The sequence below is a fragment of the Dasypus novemcinctus genome, chromosome 10 (genome assembly GCF_030445035.2).
Source record: "Dasypus novemcinctus isolate mDasNov1 chromosome 10, mDasNov1.1.hap2, whole genome shotgun sequence".
Classification (NCBI taxonomy): domain Eukaryota; kingdom Metazoa; phylum Chordata; class Mammalia; order Cingulata; family Dasypodidae; genus Dasypus; species Dasypus novemcinctus.
This window is the reverse complement of record NC_080682.1, coordinates 46,836,760-46,860,623: the sequence shown is the minus strand read 5'-3', so window position 1 is coordinate 46,860,623 and position 23,864 is coordinate 46,836,760. Positions and strand designations below refer to the sequence as shown.

General features: G+C 40.2%; 1 protein-coding gene across 6 annotated transcripts in view; it reads left to right on the top strand.

Annotated features, from left to right (window-relative positions):
* Window positions 1-23,864, top strand: part of EXT2 (exostosin glycosyltransferase 2) — a 207,166-nt gene that overhangs the window by 34,559 nt on the left and 148,743 nt on the right. For all 6 annotated transcript variants that reach the window (XM_071218083.1, XM_058305492.2, XM_071218084.1 and 3 more), the window contains 3 exons: window positions 5,248-5,443; window positions 7,199-7,338; window positions 10,053-10,146. In XM_071218083.1, coding sequence (XP_071074184.1) covers window positions 5,248-5,443; window positions 7,199-7,338; window positions 10,053-10,146 — 430 coding nt within the window. The remainder of the gene's footprint in view (window positions 1-5,247; window positions 5,444-7,198; window positions 7,339-10,052; window positions 10,147-23,864) is intronic.

Sequence of the window (23,864 nt, the reverse complement as noted above, 5' to 3'; positions counted from 1 at the left end):
TACAATCCACACCAAGAAACAGGAAGATATGACCCAGTTAAAGGAATACAATAAGCCTCCAGATGACGTCAAGGAGTTGAGACAACTAATCATAGATGCTCAAACAAATCTCCTTAATAAATTCAATGAGATTGTTAAAGAGATTAAGGATATTAAGAAAACACTGGATGAGCACGAAGAGTTTGAAAGCATATACAGAAAAATAGTAGATCTTATGGGAATGAAACATGCAATAAATGAAATGAAAAAATGTTGGAATCATATAATAGATTTGAGGAGGCAGAAGAAAGGATTGGTGAACTTGAAGAAATGGTCTCTGAAAGTGAACAAACAAAAGAACAGATGAAGAAAAGAACGGAAAAACATTGAACAAGGTCTCAGGGAACTAAATGACAGCAAAAGATGTGTAAATGTACATGTCATGGGTGTTCCAGAAGGAGAAGAGAAGGGAAAAGGGGCAGAAGGAATATTTGAAGAAATAATAGTAGAATGTTTCCCAATTCTATTGAAGAATGTAGATATCTATGTCCAAGAAGCACAACATACTCCCATCCAAAAAAGTCCTAATAGACCAACTCCAAGATACATACTAATCAGAATGTCAAATGCCAAAGACAGAATTCTGAGAGCAGCAAGAGAAAAGCAATGCATAACATATAAAGGGATACCCAATAAAATTAAGTGCTGATTTCTCACCAGAAACCATGGAGGAAAGAAGACAATGGTATGATATATTTAAGATACTACTAGAGAAAAACTTCCTTCCAAGAATCTTAGATCTAGCAAGATGGTCTTTCAAAAATGAGGCTGAGTTTAAAATATTCACAGATAAACAGAAACAGAGAATTTCTAAGCAAGAGACCAGATTTTCAGGAAATACTAAAGGGTGTGCTAGAGCCTGAAAAGAAAAGACGAGAGAGAGACCTGGAAGAGAGTCTAGAAATGAAGATTATATCAATAAAAGTAACTTAAAGTATCAAAAGAGTGGTGAAAATAAAATATGACAGATAAAACTCAAATAGGAATAAACTTAACCAACGATGTAAAGCACTTGTTTTTAGAAAATTGCAGCTCAATGTTAAATGAAATTTTAAAAAGGCCTAAATAACTGAAAGAACATTCCATGCTCATGGATTGGAAGACTAAATATCATTAAGATGTCAGTTCTACTCAAATTGACACACAGATTCAGTGCAATCCTGATAAAAATCTACCATCATTTCTTTTTAAATTGAAAACTCGATTATCAAGTTTATTTGTAAGGGTAAGGGGTCCTGAATAGCCAAAAACATCTTAAAAAAGGAAAAGTGAACTCTCATCTCCAAACTTTAAATCATATTACATACCGATAGTGGTAAAACAGCATGGTGTTGGCATAAAGATAGACACTTAGGCCAATGGAACTAAATTGATGTTTCAGAAACAAACCCTCACATGTATGGTCAAGTGTTATTTTTTTTTTTTAATTTATTTTTTATTTATTTCCCCCCTCCCCCCAGTTGTCTGCTCTCTGTGTACATTTTCAGCCACATAGCCATGGTAGTTTAGGTATATAAATACCAATTGACAGAATGCTAGAAAATAATCTAGGAACTGAATAGTACGGTAAACCAAGAGGTGGATGAGAGTTGTGGTTGATGGTACAGATGCAGGAGTGTCCTTTGTTAGCTCGAGTGAATGTATATCACTGTTGAAGGGTGATGGGAATGTGGAGAAGCATAGGAAAGATACAACTGGACTGATCTATGGACTGTAGTTAGCAGTAATAATATAATGTTCTTTATCTATGCCAAAGATGTACTGTGTTGATAATGGACAGTATGGAAAATGTGTGCTAAATGTACACTATGGATGTGGTAACATCAGATGATATTATCTTATCTGTAACAAGTGTTCCACCACGGTGTGGTGTGTTGATGGAGGGGTGTTGTTTGGGAATCCTGCACATATGCATGGTTGTTTTATAAGCTTACAACTTCTGTCATTAGAAATATATTTTAAAAATAATAGGGTGAGTTGGGGGAAAAATACACTGAATATCGGATAAAGACTATAATTAGTAGTAAGATTTTGACAGTGCTCTTTCATAATTTGTAACAAGTGTCTCACAACAATGCAAGGTGTTGGTGGAGAGAGGATGTATGGGACCCCTGTATGATGTTATGCATGTTTACTTTGTAAGCTCACAACTTTTACTATACACTTATTTTTTATGTCTGTTCATATATAAATGATATAAAGATAATAATATGGTAGGTTGGGGAAAAATACTTTGGTTGTAGTAATATTTTGACAATGTTCTTTAATGATTAGTTAAAAATGTTTAACAACAATGCAAGATATTGGTGTAGGGTGAGGTACGAGAGTCCTGTATGATGTGATGTATGTTTGTTTTGTAAGTTCACAACTATTACTTACACTTACTGTTTATGTATGTTTATATATGTTTATGTATGAATCATATACTTAAATACATTTTTTTAAAAAAAGGTGATGGCCTCATTCTTTGGTCATGGGTTCATCTGCAGGAATACGGAGCTTCCCAGCTAGATCCTCTAAACAAATGTGAGACACTAAGGAAAAATGAAACAATTTCTCTTCCTTTTTCCCCAAAGCAAAAATAAAAATAGGGTAGGGAGCTTAATAGATTACTGCCTTTTGGGAATTTTGCCTTCTGGGGTGGAATTACTTAGTACCTGGTCTCCCCAAACTCTTCCCCTTCATTTCAGATTATCATTACTAACTTTGTGTTTACATTTTTGTTTCTTCTGGAGAACTAAATGATGCTAGAACCCTGGAAATCTTTCCTTTACTCCATTTTCTTTTTCTTTTTTACTTTTTCGAAATTTATTTATTTGTTATTGTATTTTTTTAAAGGTACAAGATCACAAAAAATGTTACATTAAAAACTATAAGAGGCTCCCATACACCCCAACCACCCACCCCCACTCCTCCCACATCAAAAACCTCCCCCATCATTGTGGCACATTCATTGCATCCGGTTAAATTATTTTGAAACACTGCTGTACCGCATGGATTATAGTTTACTTTGTAGTTTACACTCTCCCCCAGTACATTGAGTGGGTTATGGCAGGATATATAATGTCCAGCATCTGTCCCTGCAATATCATTTAGGACAACTCCAAGTCCCAAAAATGCCCCCACATCACATCTCTTCTTCCCTCTCCCTGCCCTCAGCAACTACCGTGGCCACTTTCTCTGTATCGATGCTACAATTTCTTCCATTACAAGTGACAATAGTTCTGTAGTAGAATACTAGTAAGTCCACCCTAATCCATATTTTATTCCTCCATCCTGTGGACCCTGGGATGATGATGTCCACTCCACCTCTATATTGAGAGGGGGCTTAGGTCCCACATGGTTGATGGATTTTATTTTCCTGCTTGCAGTTGTAGGCACTCTCGGTTCCCTGGTGTGGTGGTTGACCATCTTCACCCCCCTGTTAGCTCACCTGGGTAAGTCCAATGAACTGGAGAGTGGGAGTTGCAACTCTGCTGAGGCTCAGGGCCCAGCTGGCACATGGCCAGTTCAGAGATTCAAGTCTCAAGAGTATATACCAACCCTGGTGCCAACCACAGGTTCAGTAAAAATGACAGAAGAGGCATGTGTAGAAAGGTCACATCTGAGTCCAACTCCATCACACTTAGGAACACAAATTCAAAGTAGGGCCCACTGACAAGGCACTGAACTCCTAGAGCTGAAGGGTGCCCAAGAATTACCTCTTGAGAGCCTCCATGTTGCTCAACTGTGGCCACTCTCTAGGCCAAACTCAGCATGTAAATGCATTATCTTCCCCCCAGCGTGGAACATGACTCCAGGGATGAGCCTCCCTGGTGCCGAGGGATTACTGCCAATCACTAACAGGTGATGCAACTAGAAAAAGACCTTGAATAAGAAGGGGAAATGGTAAAAACAAATGAGTTTGTATGACTAAGAGTCTTCAAAAAAGAGCTGGGAGGTCATCAGAGGGGTTGTGCTTATGCATGTCTCAGGAGGATCCCAGAGAGGGCTAAAATAGATACAACCCCAGGTACTGTGCTACCGAGGGCTACAGAGACACACAGGTTCTATGGTCATGGCAGGTGGCTCTGGAGTTCATTATTTTTTTAAATACATGCATTTAAAAATGTTTTTTGATATCCCCACACCCCCTCCCCCCATGGCTTCCTCATCTGTTTGCTTGTTGTTTGTACTCACTGTCTGCTAGGTTTTTTCTTTAGGAGGCACGGCCAAACCCGGGACCTCCCATTTGGGAGGTGGGCACTCAACTGCTTGAGCCACATATGCTCCCCCACTTCATCTTTTTTTTTTTTTTTTTACCATCCTTGCTATCCAGATGTTAAGGCTGGTTCCATCCTTTGGTATAGGTAATTCTTTCCAGTTGTTCTCAACTACCAATTTGGTGTTCCAAATGTCCTTGTGGCCTTGATCATGGGGACTCTCCCTCGAGCTCTCAATTGCATCAGGATGCCATTTGACAGCCAGAAACAGGCTTTTACCTCCTCGAGTTTTTGCAGCCAGTTTTGCCCATTAACTTTCCTAATTCCTTACTTGATGAACACTGCCAGTTCTCAGTTCCTTTTCCAATTTGATATATAGAGGACTCACCTTTCTGTACTTAAGTTACCAGTACTGTTTACCTGCTATTGTTCCTACTCAATTTCCAGATATTTTCAGAGGAGGTGTGCAATTTCTCCAAGGTTCTCTATTTATATTAAAACTAATAACATTATACAGAGGGTAAAAATAATATACCTTTTGTGGAAATTTTAGAAAATATGAAAAATATGAAGAAGTCATTTATAATCCCACCATCCAGATATAACTAATGCTAACATTTTGATGTTCCTTCCAAATAATCAATCTCTCTCTTCCCCTCTTCTTCCCCACTTCTCCCCCACCCATGTGCACACATGTATGTGTTTATAGCTTGCTCTCTAAGCTTGGCATTTATAGGCATTTCCTCAGAGCATTAAGGTCTTTTCCCAGTTCACATCTTTATGATTGCATGATATTTCAGCATGTGAATGAATCATACCGTACTTTCTTACAGTATATAATATCTTAAATATTCACACATGCTACAGAATATAATTTCACAGATAATCAAGGAATATGGAGACTGGTGAGAAAATACTTATCGCTGTAAGTTTAATATCAGAGTTTGTCTTAACTTGACTCACATGCCAGCTGCAATTTTCCCATCACCTTTTTTCTCCTTTGTAGTCCCCGGCGATACTTCCTCCTGTCATCTCAGATGGCTCTCCATCCCGAATACAGAGAGGACCTAGAAGCTCTCCAGGCCAGATATGGAGAGTCAGTCTTAGTACTAGATAAATGCACCAATCTCTCAGAGGGCGTCTTTGCAGTCCGTAAGCGCTGCCACAAGCACCAGGTCTTCGAGTATCCCCAGGTGCTGCAGGTAAGTTATTCATTACCTTTCTCAAGGTGCAGCAGACATGACCTCCACTGGGTAATTGAGCCCAACACATGGGAGTTCTTTTCAATATATGACTAGAGGGATAGCCCAAGAGAGGAAGAAAATGTAAGGTTGCCCTTTCCTAGATATGTAGAACTTAGGGTGTTCAGACATCTGGTGTGTTATATTCCTGCAAAGCTGCTTGGTCTGTGAGTGTTCAAACTCCTTTCAAATATTCATTATGTTTCAAGAATGCAAACTGGGTAGATTTACAGTGAAGCTACGTAGGTAGAGCAGGCAAACGCGTTTCATATTACCCTGTATTCATAAGCCATAAGTCCAGAGAAATTTCCTTCCCTGAACATGCTCGTGCACAATGCCAAAGACAGCTTTCCTTGGGAGTGGAGGATTTCTTGTTGTTGGTTGCCATGCAGTAGTATGTCCTTTACATGGGAATGGCAGTAATTCCATAACTATGGGCAAGTACTTCCTTTGGGGGATGTTTTATAAGCAGGATATTTGAAATTCCAAGGCATGAGGGGGCTGGGAAAGAAGAAAGTGAGTTTTGTTCAGTTAGATCTTTAAAACACAGGTAGTTGGTTAAGGAGAAATAGCAAAGAGCTGATGTGGGGTTTTTGCTTTTTTTTTTTCTCCTTTTTTGATCTCCAAAGAGACCTGGCCCATGCTGAGATTGTTAAAATACTTTCTTTCAGAAGTGCTGCATCTCCCTCTGGAATGTCTGACTGATAACAGTGGTGATGTGAGCAGGAGTATTTATAGTAACCTTTGTCTAGACAGGAAAAATGGTTATCAGCCTGTGTGTCCACATCTGGAGGCCGATTCTTCAGGTCAGGCTGGTGCTGTCCACCTGCCACTGCGAGGCACAATGACTGATTCTCCTCTTCCACTCTTGCTGCTTTTCTCATTAATTCCCAGAGGAGTTTGGAGTATTGAGTTTCCTTGTATTTTTTTCTGAACTCTCCTTTTCTCTAGCTTTAAAGATTAAATAGTTTTTAAATCCTTTTTTTTTCCCCTAAAGAGGTAAATATAGAGAGAAACTGAGTGTCAGAAAATGGGAGTCTTTTCTTCTTTCAGCCTACCTGTTGTGACCTTTTTTTAACTCCTGTTCATCTCTCATTTCCCAAATATCTGCACACTGAGTTTGAGGAAGTAAATGAGAAAGACATTTTTTGAGCTTTTGCTTTCTATTTGATTAGTTGTTTCTAAATAGAACATATCTGTCTTAAGGTCTTTTCAAAGGCATTTCATTCATTTATTGAATAGCTGGTATCTGCAAAACACTCTTCTAGATGCTACAAGGAATAGAAAGATGAAAAGAGATACAATACCTTCCCCTTAAGGGATCTTTAAAGAGCATGATATGCCCCAAAAAAGTCATTGTGTTCCAAGGTAGGCTGAAGGTCAGTACAAGAGCTTTTCACAGTACGGTGAACAGTACAGCTAAAAGCTATCAGTCAGTGAGAAGTCATAATGCTGGGTGTCCAGAGGAAGGTTTTTGACGTTGGTATTGAACATTTTCACAGTGCCAACAAGCGGTAGCACTGCAGTAACACAGAATAATGGAAACAAGAAACTTTGTAGCCAAACTCTTCAGGTTTTACTGGTGTGGGCTGTTCTTGTTTAGCATTTCTGTGTCAAGGTGCCTCACGATTGCTTGGCTTCAGCTCCTGGGGAAGTTCTTGGTCTGTCGCAATCAAAACGGGTTTGTCATCACCACCTGTGCTTGTGTTCTTGCAGGAGGCTACCTTCTGCATGGTCCTTCGTGGAGCTCGGCTGGGCCAGGCGGTACTGAGTGATGTGTTACAAGCTGGCTGTGTCCCAGTTGTCATTGCAGACTCATATATTTTGCCTTTTTCTGAAGTTCTTGACTGGAAGAGGTGGGTATTAACTTTCTAGTAAACTTTAGACCTGTGGTCCCTGTGTGGATTAGAATTTTCACCTCCTCCTTCCCAATGTCATTATAATGCATTCCCAGGGTTGAAAACAACTACTTTAGACTGTTCTACTCTATTTTCTCTCAGGAGAGTAAGCCACATTGGCCTAGAGCAGAGGTTAGCAAACTAAAACCTGTGGACTAGATTCAGCAGGCTGCCTGTTTTTGTAAATAAGTTTTATTGAAACAGCCATGCCCGTTTATTTACATATTGTCTGTGGCTGTTTTCCTGATACAAGGACAGAGTTGAGTCGTTGGGACAGAGATTAGCCCTTTACAGAAAATGTTTACTGATTCATGGCCTAGAACAGTGGTTCTCAACTATGACTGCAGTTTAGACCTGAGAAGCTCTAAAAAAAACGCTTAATCCCTAATTCCAGGGATTCTGAATTTTAAAGCTTCCCAAGTAATTCTAATTTGTAGCTACAGCTGAAAACCATGACCTAGAATTTTCACTGAATTTGTATAATGTATCAGCTAGAGGTGGAGTCCCTTCACATAGATAAAAGCTTAGAAAGTTTCCAGTATAAAGCTGGACAAATGTGGGTTCTACTTGGTTATGGCAGTCAATTAATGCCATAGCCCTTTATTCTCATGTTTTGTTTTCCCAAGACTCTGGAGGTTGAAGATTATGAAAAATTAGTTCCTTCTGTATATAGCTCTCAGGCTTATCCTTGCCTCAAATCCCTAATTATTTTCTCCTCCTGAACTTTTTTGGTACTTCTAACCAAGTCAGATCACAGGTATTTGAACAATTTAGGTAGTATTCATTCATCCACTTCATTCATTCATTCATTCATTCATTCATTCATTCAACTCATATTTATTGGAAAGTCTACTGTGAATAACACAGAGTGTCTGCTCCTGAGGAGGTTAGAATCTAGTGGGGAAATCAAACCCATGATTACAATTTGTGTGATAAGTGCTCTAATAGATGTATATGCCCAGGGGGCAAGGGAAGCTCAGAAGAAAGAAGGATGTCTAATTCATCCTGAAAGAGGACAACGTTAGTTATCTTTTTTTCTTAGAGAGGCAATGACTACTTCCAATATTTATACATCCACGAAAACGTTTGAATGCCTTTTACTTGCCAGCTTCTTTGTTAAGTATGGAGATAACATGCCTTTCCTCCAAGAAGCTTATAGTCTAGTGGTAGCAGATAGACAGGTAAACCAACAGTTACTACTATGATGAGATGCTGCCTTGGCTGGATGAGATACTGGAACAGTGAGAAAGAAACACATACCACTGCTGGCAGTGGGGTTGATGAGGGCTTCACAGAGGGGGTGACCCTGAGCTGACTCTGAAAGGATTGTCCTGAGAATCTAGATCTGCTTGGGTGGTTGTGATTATGAATAAGTGATAAAAAGAGCTCTGGTGCGCTATCATTTGCTAGTTTTGTGATCCTGGCAAATAGTCTTTTTTGAGCCTTAGCTTTCCCAACTGCATAGTAGAAGATATTTATTTAACAAATACTTATTAAGTGCTCTGTGCTAGGTAGTGTGCATCAGCTGCTGAGGAAACACCAGTGAGTGGAACCAGGCATGGTTTCCATCCTAATGGACTAGTATAGTAGGGGATGGGATTCAGGTTTTAATAAGTTAACTTATACAAATATAATTACAAACTCTGCTAAATGCCATGATGGAAAAGGCCTCCTTGAACCTTCTCTTTCTCTTGGCCACCATATCTAATTTTCTGTCAAATTCTGCAGGCTCTGTCTTTCATCACTCTCATCATTGTCTCCACAGTCAGCATCTCTTGCCAGGACTTTGCAGTGGTCTCCAGCTGCTCTCTCTGCTTCCATTCTTGTTTTCCTGTGCTTGTTTTAACATTTTAGAATGATAATGTTGGAACATCCAGACATGCCATTCCTTTGCCTAAAACCTTCCAGTGGCTTCTCATCTCAGGATAAAAACCCAAGTCCCTACAGTGGCCTTCAAGGCCTTATATGCTTTAATGGGACCCTCCCTCCCCATTTCTCCTTATCTTTGTTATTCTCCATCTTATTGCTTGGCTCCAGCCACACTGGCTTTTTGCTGTTCCTGAACCATGCCCAATATGCTGATTCTTCATGGCCTTTTCCTTGTTATGCTCTTCTCCAGGTATTGTTGTGGCTCGTCACTGCCTCACCTTCCTTGACTGATTTGTTCACTGTTGTATGATCAGGGCCTAGCACCTGCTAGGTGCTCCATCAATATATCCTGTATAAATGAGTGGATTTGAATTGGTAGCTAAAGGTGAAGACTAATTTGTAATTCAGATAAGGCAGTGAAGAGTGAAGAAGAGTATACCAGGGAGTTGGAATTTTGCATGCAAAGGCCCTGTGGTAGGGCTGAGCTTGGCATGTTCCAGTGACTGAAAGGACACCAGTGTGACTGGAGAATCCACATGGGGTGGAAAGAGGATGGAAGATGAATGGAGAATGAGTGGAAGTGAGAAAATGGAGCTGGTGAGTATAGACAACTCTTCTGAGAAATTTGACTATGAGAAAGAGAAGAGAGTGAGAGAATACTCAGTGGAAGGGATGTGGGACTGAAGGACATATTGGGTATTATTTCTGTTTGTAAGAATTAAACAAGACAATGTACGGAGAAGTGTAGAAGTGCTTTTCGTAAGTAACTGCACATGTAGAAATCATTTTGCTTTTGTCTCCAGAGCATCTGTGGTTGTGCCAGAAGAAAAGATGTCAGATGTGTACAGCATTTTGCAGAGCATCCCCCAAAGACAGATTAAAGAAATGCAGAGACAGGTAAGAGGCCAAGTCTAGCAGTCCTGTTAGAGAGGTGACATGGGCTGGTGCTGAAATTGTGGTCTTGATTGCTTAGATAAAGGGGGAGAGCATCTGAATCTGCGGGGGGCTTTATTTCCTCCAATTGTTGTCAGTTGACCAAACTTAAAAGATAGGAAAGCACTGTTAGGTGAGTTCCATCTATTTCTCACAGTACAAATAAGTCTAAAATAGCAATGATCAGAGTTTTTAATAACTTGTCTGAGGTAAACCTACTCTGATTTTAGATCATACCCAAGGATTCAAAGCTGCCTCTCTTTGGAAGGTTTGCTGTCAAAGCAGGTGGCAGTTTTAGTGCCTAAGACCACTATGGAAGCCAGGCCATTTCAGGGGCATGTCTCTGTGTGACTGTTGACCATCAAAGTGTGGCTCTACTGCTGGCTTCAGGGCCCGTTCACAGGGGCTTCATCAGTGGGGGTCTTCCTTCCCCTGGACTGCTTCACTTTTCCTGCCTCCTTTTTCACAGCTCTCTTCTGCTTTCTGAAGCCCCCTGTCTCTGAGCTGCTTTCCAGCTGTCTGAAGCACTCCATGGGGTGCCCTGTTTAGTTTTGTTCCCCTTTCTTTCTCCTGAAAGAAATGTAATTGGGCTTAAATATCAAGTAAGTTAAAAAAATTTGAATGCCAAATACCATTGATTGTACACTTTGGATGAATTGTATGCTTTATTAATATGTATCAATAAAATTGATTTGCTTAAACATTTTTTTTTAAGAAGACTCTCCCAAAATTGGTACTGTGCTTGTTGTTTCTGATTGGTTGTTTTAAATGAATTTTTAAAAAGTTTTTATTTTTTGATTTTTTAAAAATAAACTTTATTTCAACTTCAAAAAGCTAAATAAGAGACAAAAGGCAGCCTAACAAATTATGGAATCATTACTTTAAAAAATCCTGCACAAGCACATCGATCTTATTTAATCCTAAAAACAAACTCAGTTGTTTCTCCAGTGTTCTGAAAGTTGAATAAATGAGCAGATAGGTTAAATGACATGCCAAGGTTTCCTTACTAATGAAAATGGAAGAAAAAAAAAAAGATGGCTTGATCATATTCACTTCTCATTAATCTAACTCCCATATCCTTTTTTTTTTTTACCTTTAACATTGATATGGCACCTTCTTTGCTTTTGCTACAAAAGTATTACAATATTGCTGTTAACTATAGTTATGTATTTTCATTACCATTGCTACAAAAATATTAAAATATTACTATTGTCTGTACGTTATATTAGTTGTATTTTTCCCATATATCTCCATATTTTCAACACTTTGTAATAGAGGAACATTCTTTAAAAAAAATTTTTTTTCTCTCTTTATTTTTGTTTTTTAAATGTTACATTAAAAAATATGAGGTCCCCATATACCCCCACTCCCCTGATCCCACTCCTCCCACATCAACTACCTCTTTCATCATCGTGGGACATTCATTGCATTTGGTGAATTTATTTTGGAACACTGCTGCACCACATGCACAATGGTTTACGTTGTAGTTTATACACTCCCTCAGTCCACCCAGTGCATCGTGGCAGGGCATACAATGTCCAGCATCTGTCCCTGCAGTACCACCCAGGAAAACTCCAAGTCCTGAAAATGCCCCCACATCATATCTCTTCTTCCCTCTCCCTACCCTCAGCAGTTACTGTCGCCACTTTCTCCACATCAATGCTACAATTTCTTCCATTACTAATCACAGTAGTTCCATAGTAGAATATCAGTAAGTCCACTCTAATCCATACTCTATTCCTCCATCCTGTGGACCCTGGGATGGTGATGTCCACTCCCCCTCTATATCTAGAGGGGGCTTAGAGTCCAAATGGATGATGATGCAATTCTCCTACTTGCAGTTGTAGGCACTCTTGGCTCCCTGGTGTGGTGGTTGACCTTCTTCACCTCCCTATTAGCTGGCCAGGGTAAGTCCAATAAACCAGAGGGTAGGAGTTGCAAGTCTGCTGAGGCTCAGGGCCTGGCTGTCACATGGACAGTCCAGAGATTCAGGGCTCCTGAGTATACACCAACCCCAGCGCCAACCACAGGTCTGGTAAAAGTAACAGAAGAGGCATGTGTAGAGAGGTTACATCTGAGTCCAACTCCATCACAGTCAGGAGCACAAATTCCAAAGTGGGCCAACTGACATGGCCCTGAACTCCAGAGCCATCTGCCATGACCATAGAACCTGTGGGTCTTTGTAGCCCTCAAGAGAACCAGTACCTGGGCTTGTATCTACTTTGGCTGTTAGAGGAGCATTCTTATAAAAAACTTTTATTTTAGGGAAATTATCTATGCTAAAGATGAGCAAGGGAAGAAGGTTGATGGAATGTCCCAGCATTAAGTATATGAATGTCCGGACTCCCCTCATTTTCAGTTTGGTGCCCTGTCCCTCAGGCACGAGCCTTTTTGCAGCCTTGACTAGAGGATGGGCCTCCGTCTTTTGTCAGGATGAGGGCAAGACAGTCACCTGATGATGTGTGGGATAGGGAGGAGATCTGGGGTTCTAACTGCTTCTTAAATCCATTTTCAGTCATTCCTCTTGCTTTTAGCCTTTCATTTAACCCTGCCCTTAAGGTACTGTGCCTTTTGGGATTCTGCAGCCTTACTTAGAATGCAGTTCTCTTGGCCCTGTAAAGTCAGTTTTCAGTTCTCCCTCTGCTTTCATATTTTGTTGCTGTTATCTTTTCTTCCATTCTTTGTATCTTAGGATGTATATATCTTCATTAAAAACAGTCCCCCTTAATTGTCATTTGAGGGTTTCAGGAGGAGATGAAAGTTAATGGATGTGTTCCGTTCACCCTTTTTTTCATGGGTACTGGGTTTCTTAAACCAAAGAGATGGCAGGATCATGCAATGATTAAGTGTGTAGATTCTGAACTCAGACTGTCTGAGTTGAATTTCAGTTCTACCAGTTACTAACTCTGTTCCTGGGGCAAATATCTACCTTCCTTGTGCCTTAGTCACCTCATCTGCAAAACCTTTCAGCATTCCAGTTTGAAAACAAATTGCAGGTTGATGTTAGCCTTCCCACGGGTTTTTCATAGCATACTCATTTTAAGTTTCTGGGCTCCACAATTGTTACTTAACTGAGTTTTAGTGAATCAGAAAATCAACCTAGAGATCTCTGGATTCTTCTTCTAAACCTGTGGTTCTTAAAAATTTTGTAAATGAAAGTGCTTCTTTAAAGAGTCACAGTATTTGTGCTCTTCATGTTGCATTTTATGAGGTCTTGACTTAGTAATATAACTAAATACAGAATCACATGCTAAACCAGATACCATCTTACACTAGATTCTAGTCTAGAAGAATTAAGGAAAAACTGTGAGGTAAAAATGAGCAAATTCTGTCCAATTACCTTTCCCACAACCCTCAGCTTGGTAAAAGAGAATTATTTGGTTTAAGGAGCAGAGCATTTAAGGCCAGCTCACTGAATACTGATGTTCCTTGGGAGCATGGTTTGAGAGCCACAGGTCTAAGACATACTTAGCTGGTGATTTTCAGTGGTATCCTCAGAATCATAAAACAGCTGAGATGGAATGAATAAAGCTCATTTAAAACCGGGTACTTCTGTAGGATTTGGGTCAAAGGGACAGCACTTGTAGTGAAAAGGCTTGAGTTTGAGCCCTGGCTCTGTCGCTATTAATTGTATGGCCTTGACAAGATCATCAAAGCTCTCTGGGCTTTCATTTCCTCATTTACAAAATGAAGGGGTTTGCTAAACCATCTCTCATATTCCATTCAGCTGTGAAAAAACTCTTCTCTGTAGCAGAACATTACTCTCCGTGATGATGTCCATAATTAAGTGGTCATCTCTTCTTGCCTTGAACACTTTTAGTAACGAGGTAGTGGATACCCTACATGATGTCAGCTAATATCAGAAAAGCAGTCTTGGCATTGTCCTGCCTGCCTTTGTAAATCTCTCTTCTGCTTTCTGATGCCCCTTTTCCCTGTGCTACTCTGTCTGCCTAAAGCATTCTGCTGCTGTCTTCCATTTAGTCCTGCTTCCTTTTCTCTGGGTATTATATCTTCTTTTCTTCTCTGAAATCTAAATTTCTGGACTAGCTAGATGTGAGATGATCTGGTTGACGTAGCTCCCAGTTAGGTACAAAGAATGACTAGGTCCAACCACTAGGTGCCAAAAATGTCTGTAGATATTATCACATATTCCCTGGGAGGACAGAATTGCCCTGGGTTGACTCCGCTGCTCTCTAGTTAAGGTCTCATCCCTCTAAGATTAGAGAGAGTTATTTTATTCTGTAGGATCCTCTCCAGAATATGCTTGTCATTTTGCCCTCTGTTTGCCTTCCTTTGGTTTAATCTGAGTAAATGCAAAAATAGTATATATCTGATTCTGCAAAGTTCTTATACCTTAGTGAATTCTCTTTTGGGAGGTCACATTTGGATCTTTGCAATTCAGGCATGAACTTTTAGGGGAAACCTGCTGCTGACTGACTCTTGGGCTACATCAGTAGTTTGATACCTCAGAGCATGAACTGGCCCTGAAGAACAGAGGGCCTGATTCTCTTGCTGACAACTCTGAGTTAGCTTAAAGGAGCTGCGTGGACATTCGTAGCCAGCAGAGGTCTCCATCCACTTTTAAGTGACTCATTTTCCTTCTGCTTGTGTAAATCTTTCCAAGAAATTCTAAATACCTTGAGCCACCTCAGTGCGTCACTCACATTGTCCTCATAGCTGTTCCCTAGAGACCAGTTCTTTCAGATGAGGAAGAAGTAGTGCTTTGCACAAGAGTTTGCTCTCCCTAGATGGGCTAGAAATAAGGTTTCTGAATTGGCTGTAGAAATATGGGATGGGATCTTGAGGAGAAAGTTATTACAGCAACATTTTGCAGTTTAGAGTTCAAGATCAGAAAGGCTACAATCTGACTGATATATACAGTGGTGAAAACAGAGCAGATAATGACCTTATCATGACTTGGGAATTCAGATGCACCAAAGGAGAAAGACATTTTCCTGCCTGGTAGGAAAAAAAAAATGTTTCCCTCCTGACTTTAGGTATGATAGTAACTTTATGATAGTCACAAAGTTTAACACAGGGCTAGAACCTAAAGTAAGTAAGAGCTGTAGTTAAGCTGAGATTTTTAAAGAAAAGCACAACCAATGTCTCTGATATCTATTCCTGAAGGCCACCAATGAGCAGTGCTGGCAAACATGCCATTGGACTAGCTAGGGGTAGGTTTTACGTTTTTTGTAGATAAGATTTTTTTCAAGTTCCTTAAAATTACTACAGGATAATAGTTATACCAGTGGTAAAGCCAACTTATCAGTCATTTATACCTGTGGTAAAGCTAACTTATCAATCAAATATTATTTAATTTATTTCTGAAAACCCTAATTATGTTTTTTTTTTTCTTCAGGGGGAGGTTAATAAAAAATCTGTGATCCCAACCCAAAAAAGTGCTAACATTGTCTTGGGATATATGGGTATAAACACAAAGTTGAGAAGATGGTACCAGTTTTCCATAGCACATTAGGGATCTGAAAAGGTAGAGAGAAAGTGTGGGCTGCAGTTGTAAGGGATGGGTTTGTTGGGGAGGTAGGTAGGCCTTAAAGATGAGGAGTTGCATCAGCCATCCTCCTCCCATTGAAAGGCAGGAAAAAACATGCAGCTAAATATATTTTCATAGTCAAATGCAATGTTCATACCCCTATTCTCCCTTGAATCACAAAGATAAAGAAAGCAATCTAGGGGTCTAGGAAGCCTGGATAGACACTGGACTGTATAGTAAGAAATGTTTGTGTGGATAAGGAGGAAGGTGTAAATGGATCCCCAGTTTATCTGTTGAGTGGAGTTTCCAAACATTCTTTTATTGGTCAGTGGCTCCACCAGCAGTGACCTCTAACCTCAGCCACACTAGGAGGTGGAAGTCAGCAGCCTGCCTTGCCTTTGAACTCTTCTTTGTACTCACTTGACTAGGAGCCTTTGAGGTGGCAGAAACATTCAGCATCTTCTTTTTCCCTCCAGCCTTTAATGCTTGGGATAAGTTAAAATAATAGCATATTACATAGCCTCATCTTGATTTGCCTTCAGATTTTCTTATGACGCATACTAAAGATTTGTGTTGCTAAAGAGTGCCTAACAATATAATGGGCTGTGTAGGAAAAAGAGAAAACACTTATTTTTAAGAAAATAAAATCCTAGGCAATTGGTATCCCTACCTACAAGAACTACATTTAGGCCTAGGTATAGTAAAGAGAGAGTAGAAGAGAGTGCAGAATAGCAGTATGTTTGTGCATTCACCAGTGTTCCTGTGCTTTATTCACAGGAGAGCCCTTGCAAGGGATTTTGAAGGTTTCTTATTTACACATAATTTCAGCACATTGAGTTATCTGGTTTCTATAGCCATAGCAGTTTAGAAACCAAAATTTAATGAAGAAAAAGATGTCCATGAGTGTGAGTCTCTGAGTTGGGTCATATGCTCGTCTGGCATGAAGAGAAAGTTGGAAAAGCTATTTTGAAAAAAAACAAATTCTAAAATATTAGCAATCTCAGCATATTGGCGACGGGCAGGCAGTTTTGCGAGCTTCACTACATGTGGGGTGCATCCCTGTGTGATGGCAGAATTCCATGCCATATTTCCTCGATTCAAAGAAGTATGTGTGTGTTCATATTTTGACATTTCTGACATCCAAATGAGTCTTACCATCAGTTTGAACAATGAATGTAGTTTCCATTTCTGCCCCCAAAGCTATTATTGTTGAGGCATTTTAAATTGAAGTAATACGTTAATTGCTATTTTGGTGATACCCCTGACTCTTTAAGCTCAAGTTTAATCTTGCTTAGCATATATATTTTTAAAATAGTGTATAATGCATTTTATAACATTTTCTTGTCTAAAATGTGTTTTTATTTTTAAATAAAAAGTACTTTGGGAGTCATTTAAAATTATAAACCCTCAGAATCTAGAAACCTGAGTAACTCAGAAAGATATGTTGTCAGAGGGTTCCCTGTGCCAGTGGCTCGACTGTTCGGTCTACTGACAATGTATGCGGCCTGTGTCCTTTTCTCCCTCACCGCCCACCCCCCACCTGCACATGTTCCATCAGTTTACAAAGCAGACTCTTTCAATAGAAAAGTGAGATAGGCAGTTATAAGAGTAAACTGGACTCTCAGGGCTTTTTAAAAAATGCCCAATATTCTCTGCCTCCTTTCTCCCCACACTCTCTAGCCCAGACCTGCCTCCAAGCCATGTTTCCCCGCTTACCCTTAAACAAAGCATAGTGACTTGACCTTTGAGGGTCAAAGTGAGGCGCTTTGGCCAAAGGAGAACTTTGTTGGTGGGTGTGGATATTTAACATTTTAAATAAATTTCATAGACTTTTTTCCTTTCTTTGAGTAGCACTGTACGTTCTATGTTTAGATTTTCCTATGGGTATAAATCTATATTGAAAAGCAGACTGGTTGATGCATGTTGTTTAAAGCAGGATAAACTTAGCACTCAATTAGTTGGAACTCTTAAGGAAGAGCATTCTGTGTGTGTGTTTTAACTTTAGTATTAAGAACTTTGTTGGAAAAAGACTTTTACCAAGTATCTGATGGGGAGCCAACAAAAGCATTTTAATAGAACTCTCAAATTTATAGTGCACTAGGGCCTGTAAATAAATTTTCCTGTCTTTAAGACTTGGGCTGATTTGCAGTTATTTTATATAACTTCTGAGCTTTAAATCCTCACGGTCCCAATAGAGCAGTCATAAAGCTGCTTCCCTGGTAGCCTTGGCATGTTTGTGGGCAAACGTAACTGAGTCGGTAGAGGGCCACTTACCTTATTGCGATTCCAGTTTTAATATATTTGGTGACTTTTCCTAGAACAGCCCACCTATTTGTTCTCCAAATTTAGAAGAATTGAGCGTTCCTAGTTTCATAATGCAAACCAATCAAGTAAATATGTATTGAGTACCTGCTTTGTTCCTAGTAAGGTATAGACATAATGAGGGAGATTATGTCGGGTCCTGTATTTACTGAGAGCCCTCAGATTGTTAGGGAGAGTGCTTCCAATAATATGAATTAAAGAGAAGAAATATATATGTATGCTCAGGAAAAGACCAGCTATGCTGTGCAGTCAGTTTTGCTTCAGGGAGTCAGGAGTGAATGAGATGCGTTGGATCAGAAAGGGTATTCTTGGATAGGAAGTGAGGATGGGCTGTGGGGGTCCTGACCTCTGTGGGAGCTTTGCCTCTGTGAGAAAGACTCAGGAGATAAGATGGGGCAGACCGCGGGGGACTTTGAATACCAGCAGTGGAAAACTTTGTTTGTAGTAACGAAAAGATGTGCGGTCAAAGGGGGAGAGCAGTGTCAGTTGAGGCTGTTTAGGAAAAAAAAAATCAAAGAGCTGGATGGGACCTTAGGAATTATTTAACTCATTCCTCACATTTGATAATGACAAGATTTAACCCTGGTGTTCAAGTGGTCTTGAGAATGAAGTTTTAGGGTCAGAGTTGAGCCTAGCTGGAACCCAGGACTCCTGATCCCAGTCTGGTGACTTTTTTTTTTTTGTATCACATAGTTTAGTATATTCCAAGTTAAGGGTTATGATTCATTAATGGGTCATGAAGTCAATTCAGTGGATCACAACTGGCATTTTATTTTTAAAAACGTAATAGGAAAGAAAATATTAGAGAGCATTACACATTGTAAGGGTATTTCGTGAAGCCTCTGTTTCACTTATATATGTATATGTGTGGTAAATTGTAGTATGAAATGTATTTATGTGTTTCTTACTGTGGGTCCCAGTCCAAAAAGTTTGAAAAGTGTTGGTAGTGGAAAGAACATGCCTTTTGAGTTGGAGAGACCTCAGTTCAGATACCATCTCTGCCATCTGCCTGTTGGCGTGGTGGCTATGAGCAAGTTACTGAACTTTTCCAAGTTTCAATTTTCTTATCTAAAAACTGTGCCTAATAATACTATATCACAGAGTAAGTTGTATTGATTCAATGAGATAGTTTACTTAAAGCATCTAGCGTCTGGTCTGCCTGCTCCACGCTGGCAGTCCTTTGAGGGAGCTCCCCCCGTGCCTGCATTTGAGTGTGAGAAGGAGCCTCCTTATACTGAACGTGGTCTTAAGCAACCACAAGGAGTTACCAACACAGATGTATTATTCATTTATTTCTGAGCTTGGAAACTTCTTATTCCTGTGGGTTGGGGTGTGCTTTCTTCATCTTGGCAAGGAAAGAAGTTCACCTCTCTGTCTTTCTAGGACCAAAATCGTTTGTAGGGAGACAAACACCCTCCTACCCTCCCCACTTTTTAAAACCCAGTGGCACATTTGGATACAGGATTATTATTACTTTTTCCCCTTTCCAGTGAAAAAAAATTTAATACTGAGTCATTTTCCCTCTTCTGTTCTGTTCTGTTCTCTGCCAAATCATGATTTTATTCATTAAAAAGAAAACTGAAAAATTTAAAAACTTAAAAAGGAAAGTTAAAATCAGACTTGACATTTGGGTGGTGAACATTTGAAGAGTTGGAGCTTAGTGGACATAAACTAATACTTATGAAAACTTTTATGTGAATTTAGGAGGACTGGTCAGAAGTCTTTCAGAAGTAGTCATTCACATCCTACTGAAAGTTGAATGAGTTTTAATAGGATACAGTATGGTTTTTCTAGTACTTACTCCTCCTTCCCTTTCCTCCTCTTCTGCTACTTCTGCCTCCCTTCCCCCAGTCCTTTCTAGCTCAGTCTATCCCATACCAGTAGAGAGCCTGAGGAGTGTCATCCCCCAGATGATTTGGACCAGGGGCTAAAACACTCCCATAAATCTGCAGCTCATTTTAGTGCCACGTTAAAACAGTGTGAGCACTGGTCTCTGTGGCCCCTGCCCTCTGTCTTTATGAGCTTCTTTGGCTCTTCGTTATAAAGAGGCCCCATGGAGTCATTTTAAAGTTCTTATCAGTTTGCTGACAGCTATATGGGCCTTTCTGCTGAGTCCAGGAGCTCAGGCAGGCGTGTGAAACTTCTGATATTAAAATAGAGGAAAAATGCCAGGCAAAAGGGTTTGGGTGGCACAGCATTGGTTTGGAGGTAAAAACTAGCAAGATAATTAACCTTGGCAGATCTGGAACCTTACCATGGCCAGGATACATTTCTCTCTATGGTTTGGTGGGGGCTAAGCAGTAAGGGTGAGGCAAGATAGGGTTTTCTAAGGGCTTTTATTTTAATCCCATGATTAGAGATGCTATTCCCCTGGCAATTTATGCTTTCAAGCTTCAGGCAAGCGAGTTGGGCAACACTGGTGGGTTGGGGTGGCCAGGTTTACAATGTATTTTTTTCCCCTCAAAGGCAGTCTTACTGGCTAGACCTCTGCTTGCATGTCTTTGCCAGCTCAAGCCTGCTGTCTCTGCGACCACAGCCTCATGATTATCAAATTTAAAGGGACTTTCATTAGTCTGCTTTGCTGCGCCTTTTAGACCAGTTTGCTCTAACTCTTCTGTAATCCTCCCAGAGTGCTTCATGGAAACACCAGGCCCTCCATAAATGTCAGCCTGGGATGGTTAGCCTTTTTTACCCTCTCATTTACAGAGAAATGGACTGGAAGCTGTTTCTCCCTCTCCCCTACCACTTTTCCTTTCTTTACTTGCTGGAAAACTCTTGCAGCAGACAACTGAGGGGAAGGAAAAACCATTACCTGGATCAAGGCCAACAGCTTGATGAGAACTTCAAAATCTTTGGCATCTCTGTCTAGAATGTTTTTCCAGGCATTTATGAAGAGCATCCATACCGTCTTTTCCTTTCAGCTTTCTAGCCTTGACATCCACAGGGGTGGAGTGAGCAGACTATGCCCTCAGAATGTGCTTTAAATCTGCCTGCTCTTCTTTCTGCAACTAAAGCTTTTAGAAAGAGGTTAGTAGTGATAAACAAAATGTGATGGATAATATATTTTTAACTACTCTGAAACGCTTTTTGTCACAAATACTTCTTTTTCAGGGAGTTTTAGGCATGAGCAGTTTTGCAAGTGTGTTTAATTTAGAAAGGTCTTGATTTAAAATGGCCATTTAACATGAGGTTGAGGTAAAAGCAAAGACTTTTTGTAGTATGTTAGTCAAATATATACACTGTTGATCTAGAATTGGTGATTTTCATTGAGCAAACAATAAATACTGGTTCATTTTATTACTTGTATATTCCTGTGGGGAGAGTAATTAGGTATAAAAACCAAATGAGCAATAAAACAAAACAAAATTCCCCAAATTCCAAAGTGGTAAAATTACTTTTTTATACTTTTCTCGGGCCTAAATTGATATCCTGTAATTAGTTAGAAAGTTTAATCTAGGGCAGTGAACTGGGCTTATAGTGTATTTTTTAAAAACTGAGTAATTTAAACATACTGGAAGCTCTCAGTAAATATATGAGTCTGAACAGTCTTCATTACAAAGCCTTTTCAGGGGAGTCTGTGTGGGTGGAATGATCTCAATTGCCCCCTTGGGTGGTGTCTGCTGGGGAGCTGAGCAAAGTAACCATGGGCTAATCCCTAGTAAAGAGTCCCCGGTATGGGGCATTGCTTCAGGAAATGTTCTAATATAGGTGCTAAAAATTAATTTGCAGCCTACGTAAGAACTGTCTGACTCTTTGGAACTGGTTTTCCACAGGGTAGGATTATTTGCCAAGCATTTCTGAGAAATAATTGTTCACTACAGGAAATGCAATGCCATCTTTTGGAATTCGTTATATACTGGCTTAGAAAACTTTCTAGGTTCATTTACAAAAGGATAATTTGTAAATTATCAGGTGCTGCTGTGTTTGGTGAAAAAAATCACTGTTTTCAAGTCTTCAATAAGGGTTAAACTGAATAACACACTAAGTCATATTGTTTATTTGCATGTTAGCACCAAAACAAAACATTGACAAAATAGAAATACATATTATAAAATAGAAGTATATATTGTCTCCCTCAGTATTCAAGAGGCTGAGAGAATGTGGAGTTACATAAACCTCCAATTTTGTCATGACATAATTTGTAATTTTATAATAAAGCAATTAATCTTAGAATTTTGATGCTATTGTTTTTGAGAAAACAACATGCATTTATTTTATTTATCTTCCCTTGAAGGCCCTTAATACTCAATCAGACCAGGATTTGTATAGAAGTAGCTCCAGGTAAAGCATTTCTGGCAATACAGTCATCTTTCTTGTAACTTTAAAGGCTAATTTTTTATGGACTGCTGATTTTGATAAGGATTTAGTAGTAGTAGGAGAGCAGTTCACTCATTATCTTTCAGATTCCAGTACTTTTTTGTTTGTTTAAGATTTATTTGTTTATATATTTATTTATTTATTTTAAAAGATTTATTTCTCTCCGTTTCCCCCACCCCCACCCCAGTTATCTGTTCTCTGTGTCTTTCTGCTGCGTCGTCTTTGTCCGCTTCTGTTGTTGTCAGCGGCATGGGAATCTTTCTTTTTGTGCGTCATCTTGTTGTGTCAACTCTCTGTGTGTGCGGTGATTCCATTCCTGGGCAGGCTGCACTTTCTTTCACGCTGGGCGGCTCTCTTTACAGGGCGCACTCCTTGCGCGTGGGGCTCTCCTACGCGGGGGACACCCCTGTGTGGCAGGGCACTCCTTACGTGCATCAGCACTGCGCACAGGCCAACTCCACACGGGTCAAGGAGGCCCGGGGTTTGAGCCGTGGACCTCCCATGTGGTAGACGGTCGCCCTAACCACTGGGCCAAGTCTGCTGCCAAGATTTATGTATTTATTTCTCCACAACCCCTCGTTGTTTGTATTTCCTGTGTCTGTTGTCGTGTGCTGGTCTTCTCTTTTTTTTTAAAGATTTATTTATTTCTCTCCCCTCCCCACCCCCCCATTGTCTGCTCTCTGTGTCCACTCTCTGTGTGTTCTTTGTCTGCTTGCACCCTCAGTGGCACCAGGAAACTGTGTTTCTTTTTTTTTTGTTACATCATCTTGCTGTGTCAACTCTCTGTGTGTGTGGCGCCACTCTTGGGCTGGCTGCATTTTTTTTCATGTGGGGCAGCTCTCCTTGCACATGGGGCACCCCTGCACGGGGGCGCCCCTGTGTGGCATGGCACTCTTTGCACAGCAGCTCTGCATGTGGGCCAGCTCACCACACAGGTCAGGAGACTCTGGGTATTGAACCCTGGACCCTCCCATATGGTAGGCGGATACTCATCAGTTGAGCCACATTCACTTCCCTGGTCCTCTCTTTTTAGGAGGCACTGATACTGAACCTGGTGTCTCGCATGTGGTAAGGAGGCGCCTGGTTGCCTGAGCCACCTCTGCTTCCTGCTTTGTTGTGTCTCTCATTGTGTTTCCTCACTGTGTCTCTTGGTTGTGTCATCGTGTTGCATCAGCTCTCTGCACCAGCCTACCACACCAGTTCACCGTTTGCACATCTTATTTAGGAGGCACCAGGAACCGAACCCAGACCTCCCTGTGGTAAGTGGGAGCTCAGTCGCCTGAGCTACATCCACTTCCCCCAGTACTTTTTATTATAAAGACTAAGTAGTTTGTTTTTAGTTTGAGGTGCACATGCATATTGAAATATTTTTAAGCTTCAGATTAATTTGACTGATGATTTTATGTATTTTTCATTTGTACTTTTAAAAGACCGTTGAGTTTTTCCTTTGGTTTTAAATTGCAGGCTGGGGGTGGGAATGGACCAGGGTGGCATTTTGACATCTGGTTGGAAAGACAAGGGTCTGGGTAACGTACTCAAGAATTGCAGTGCA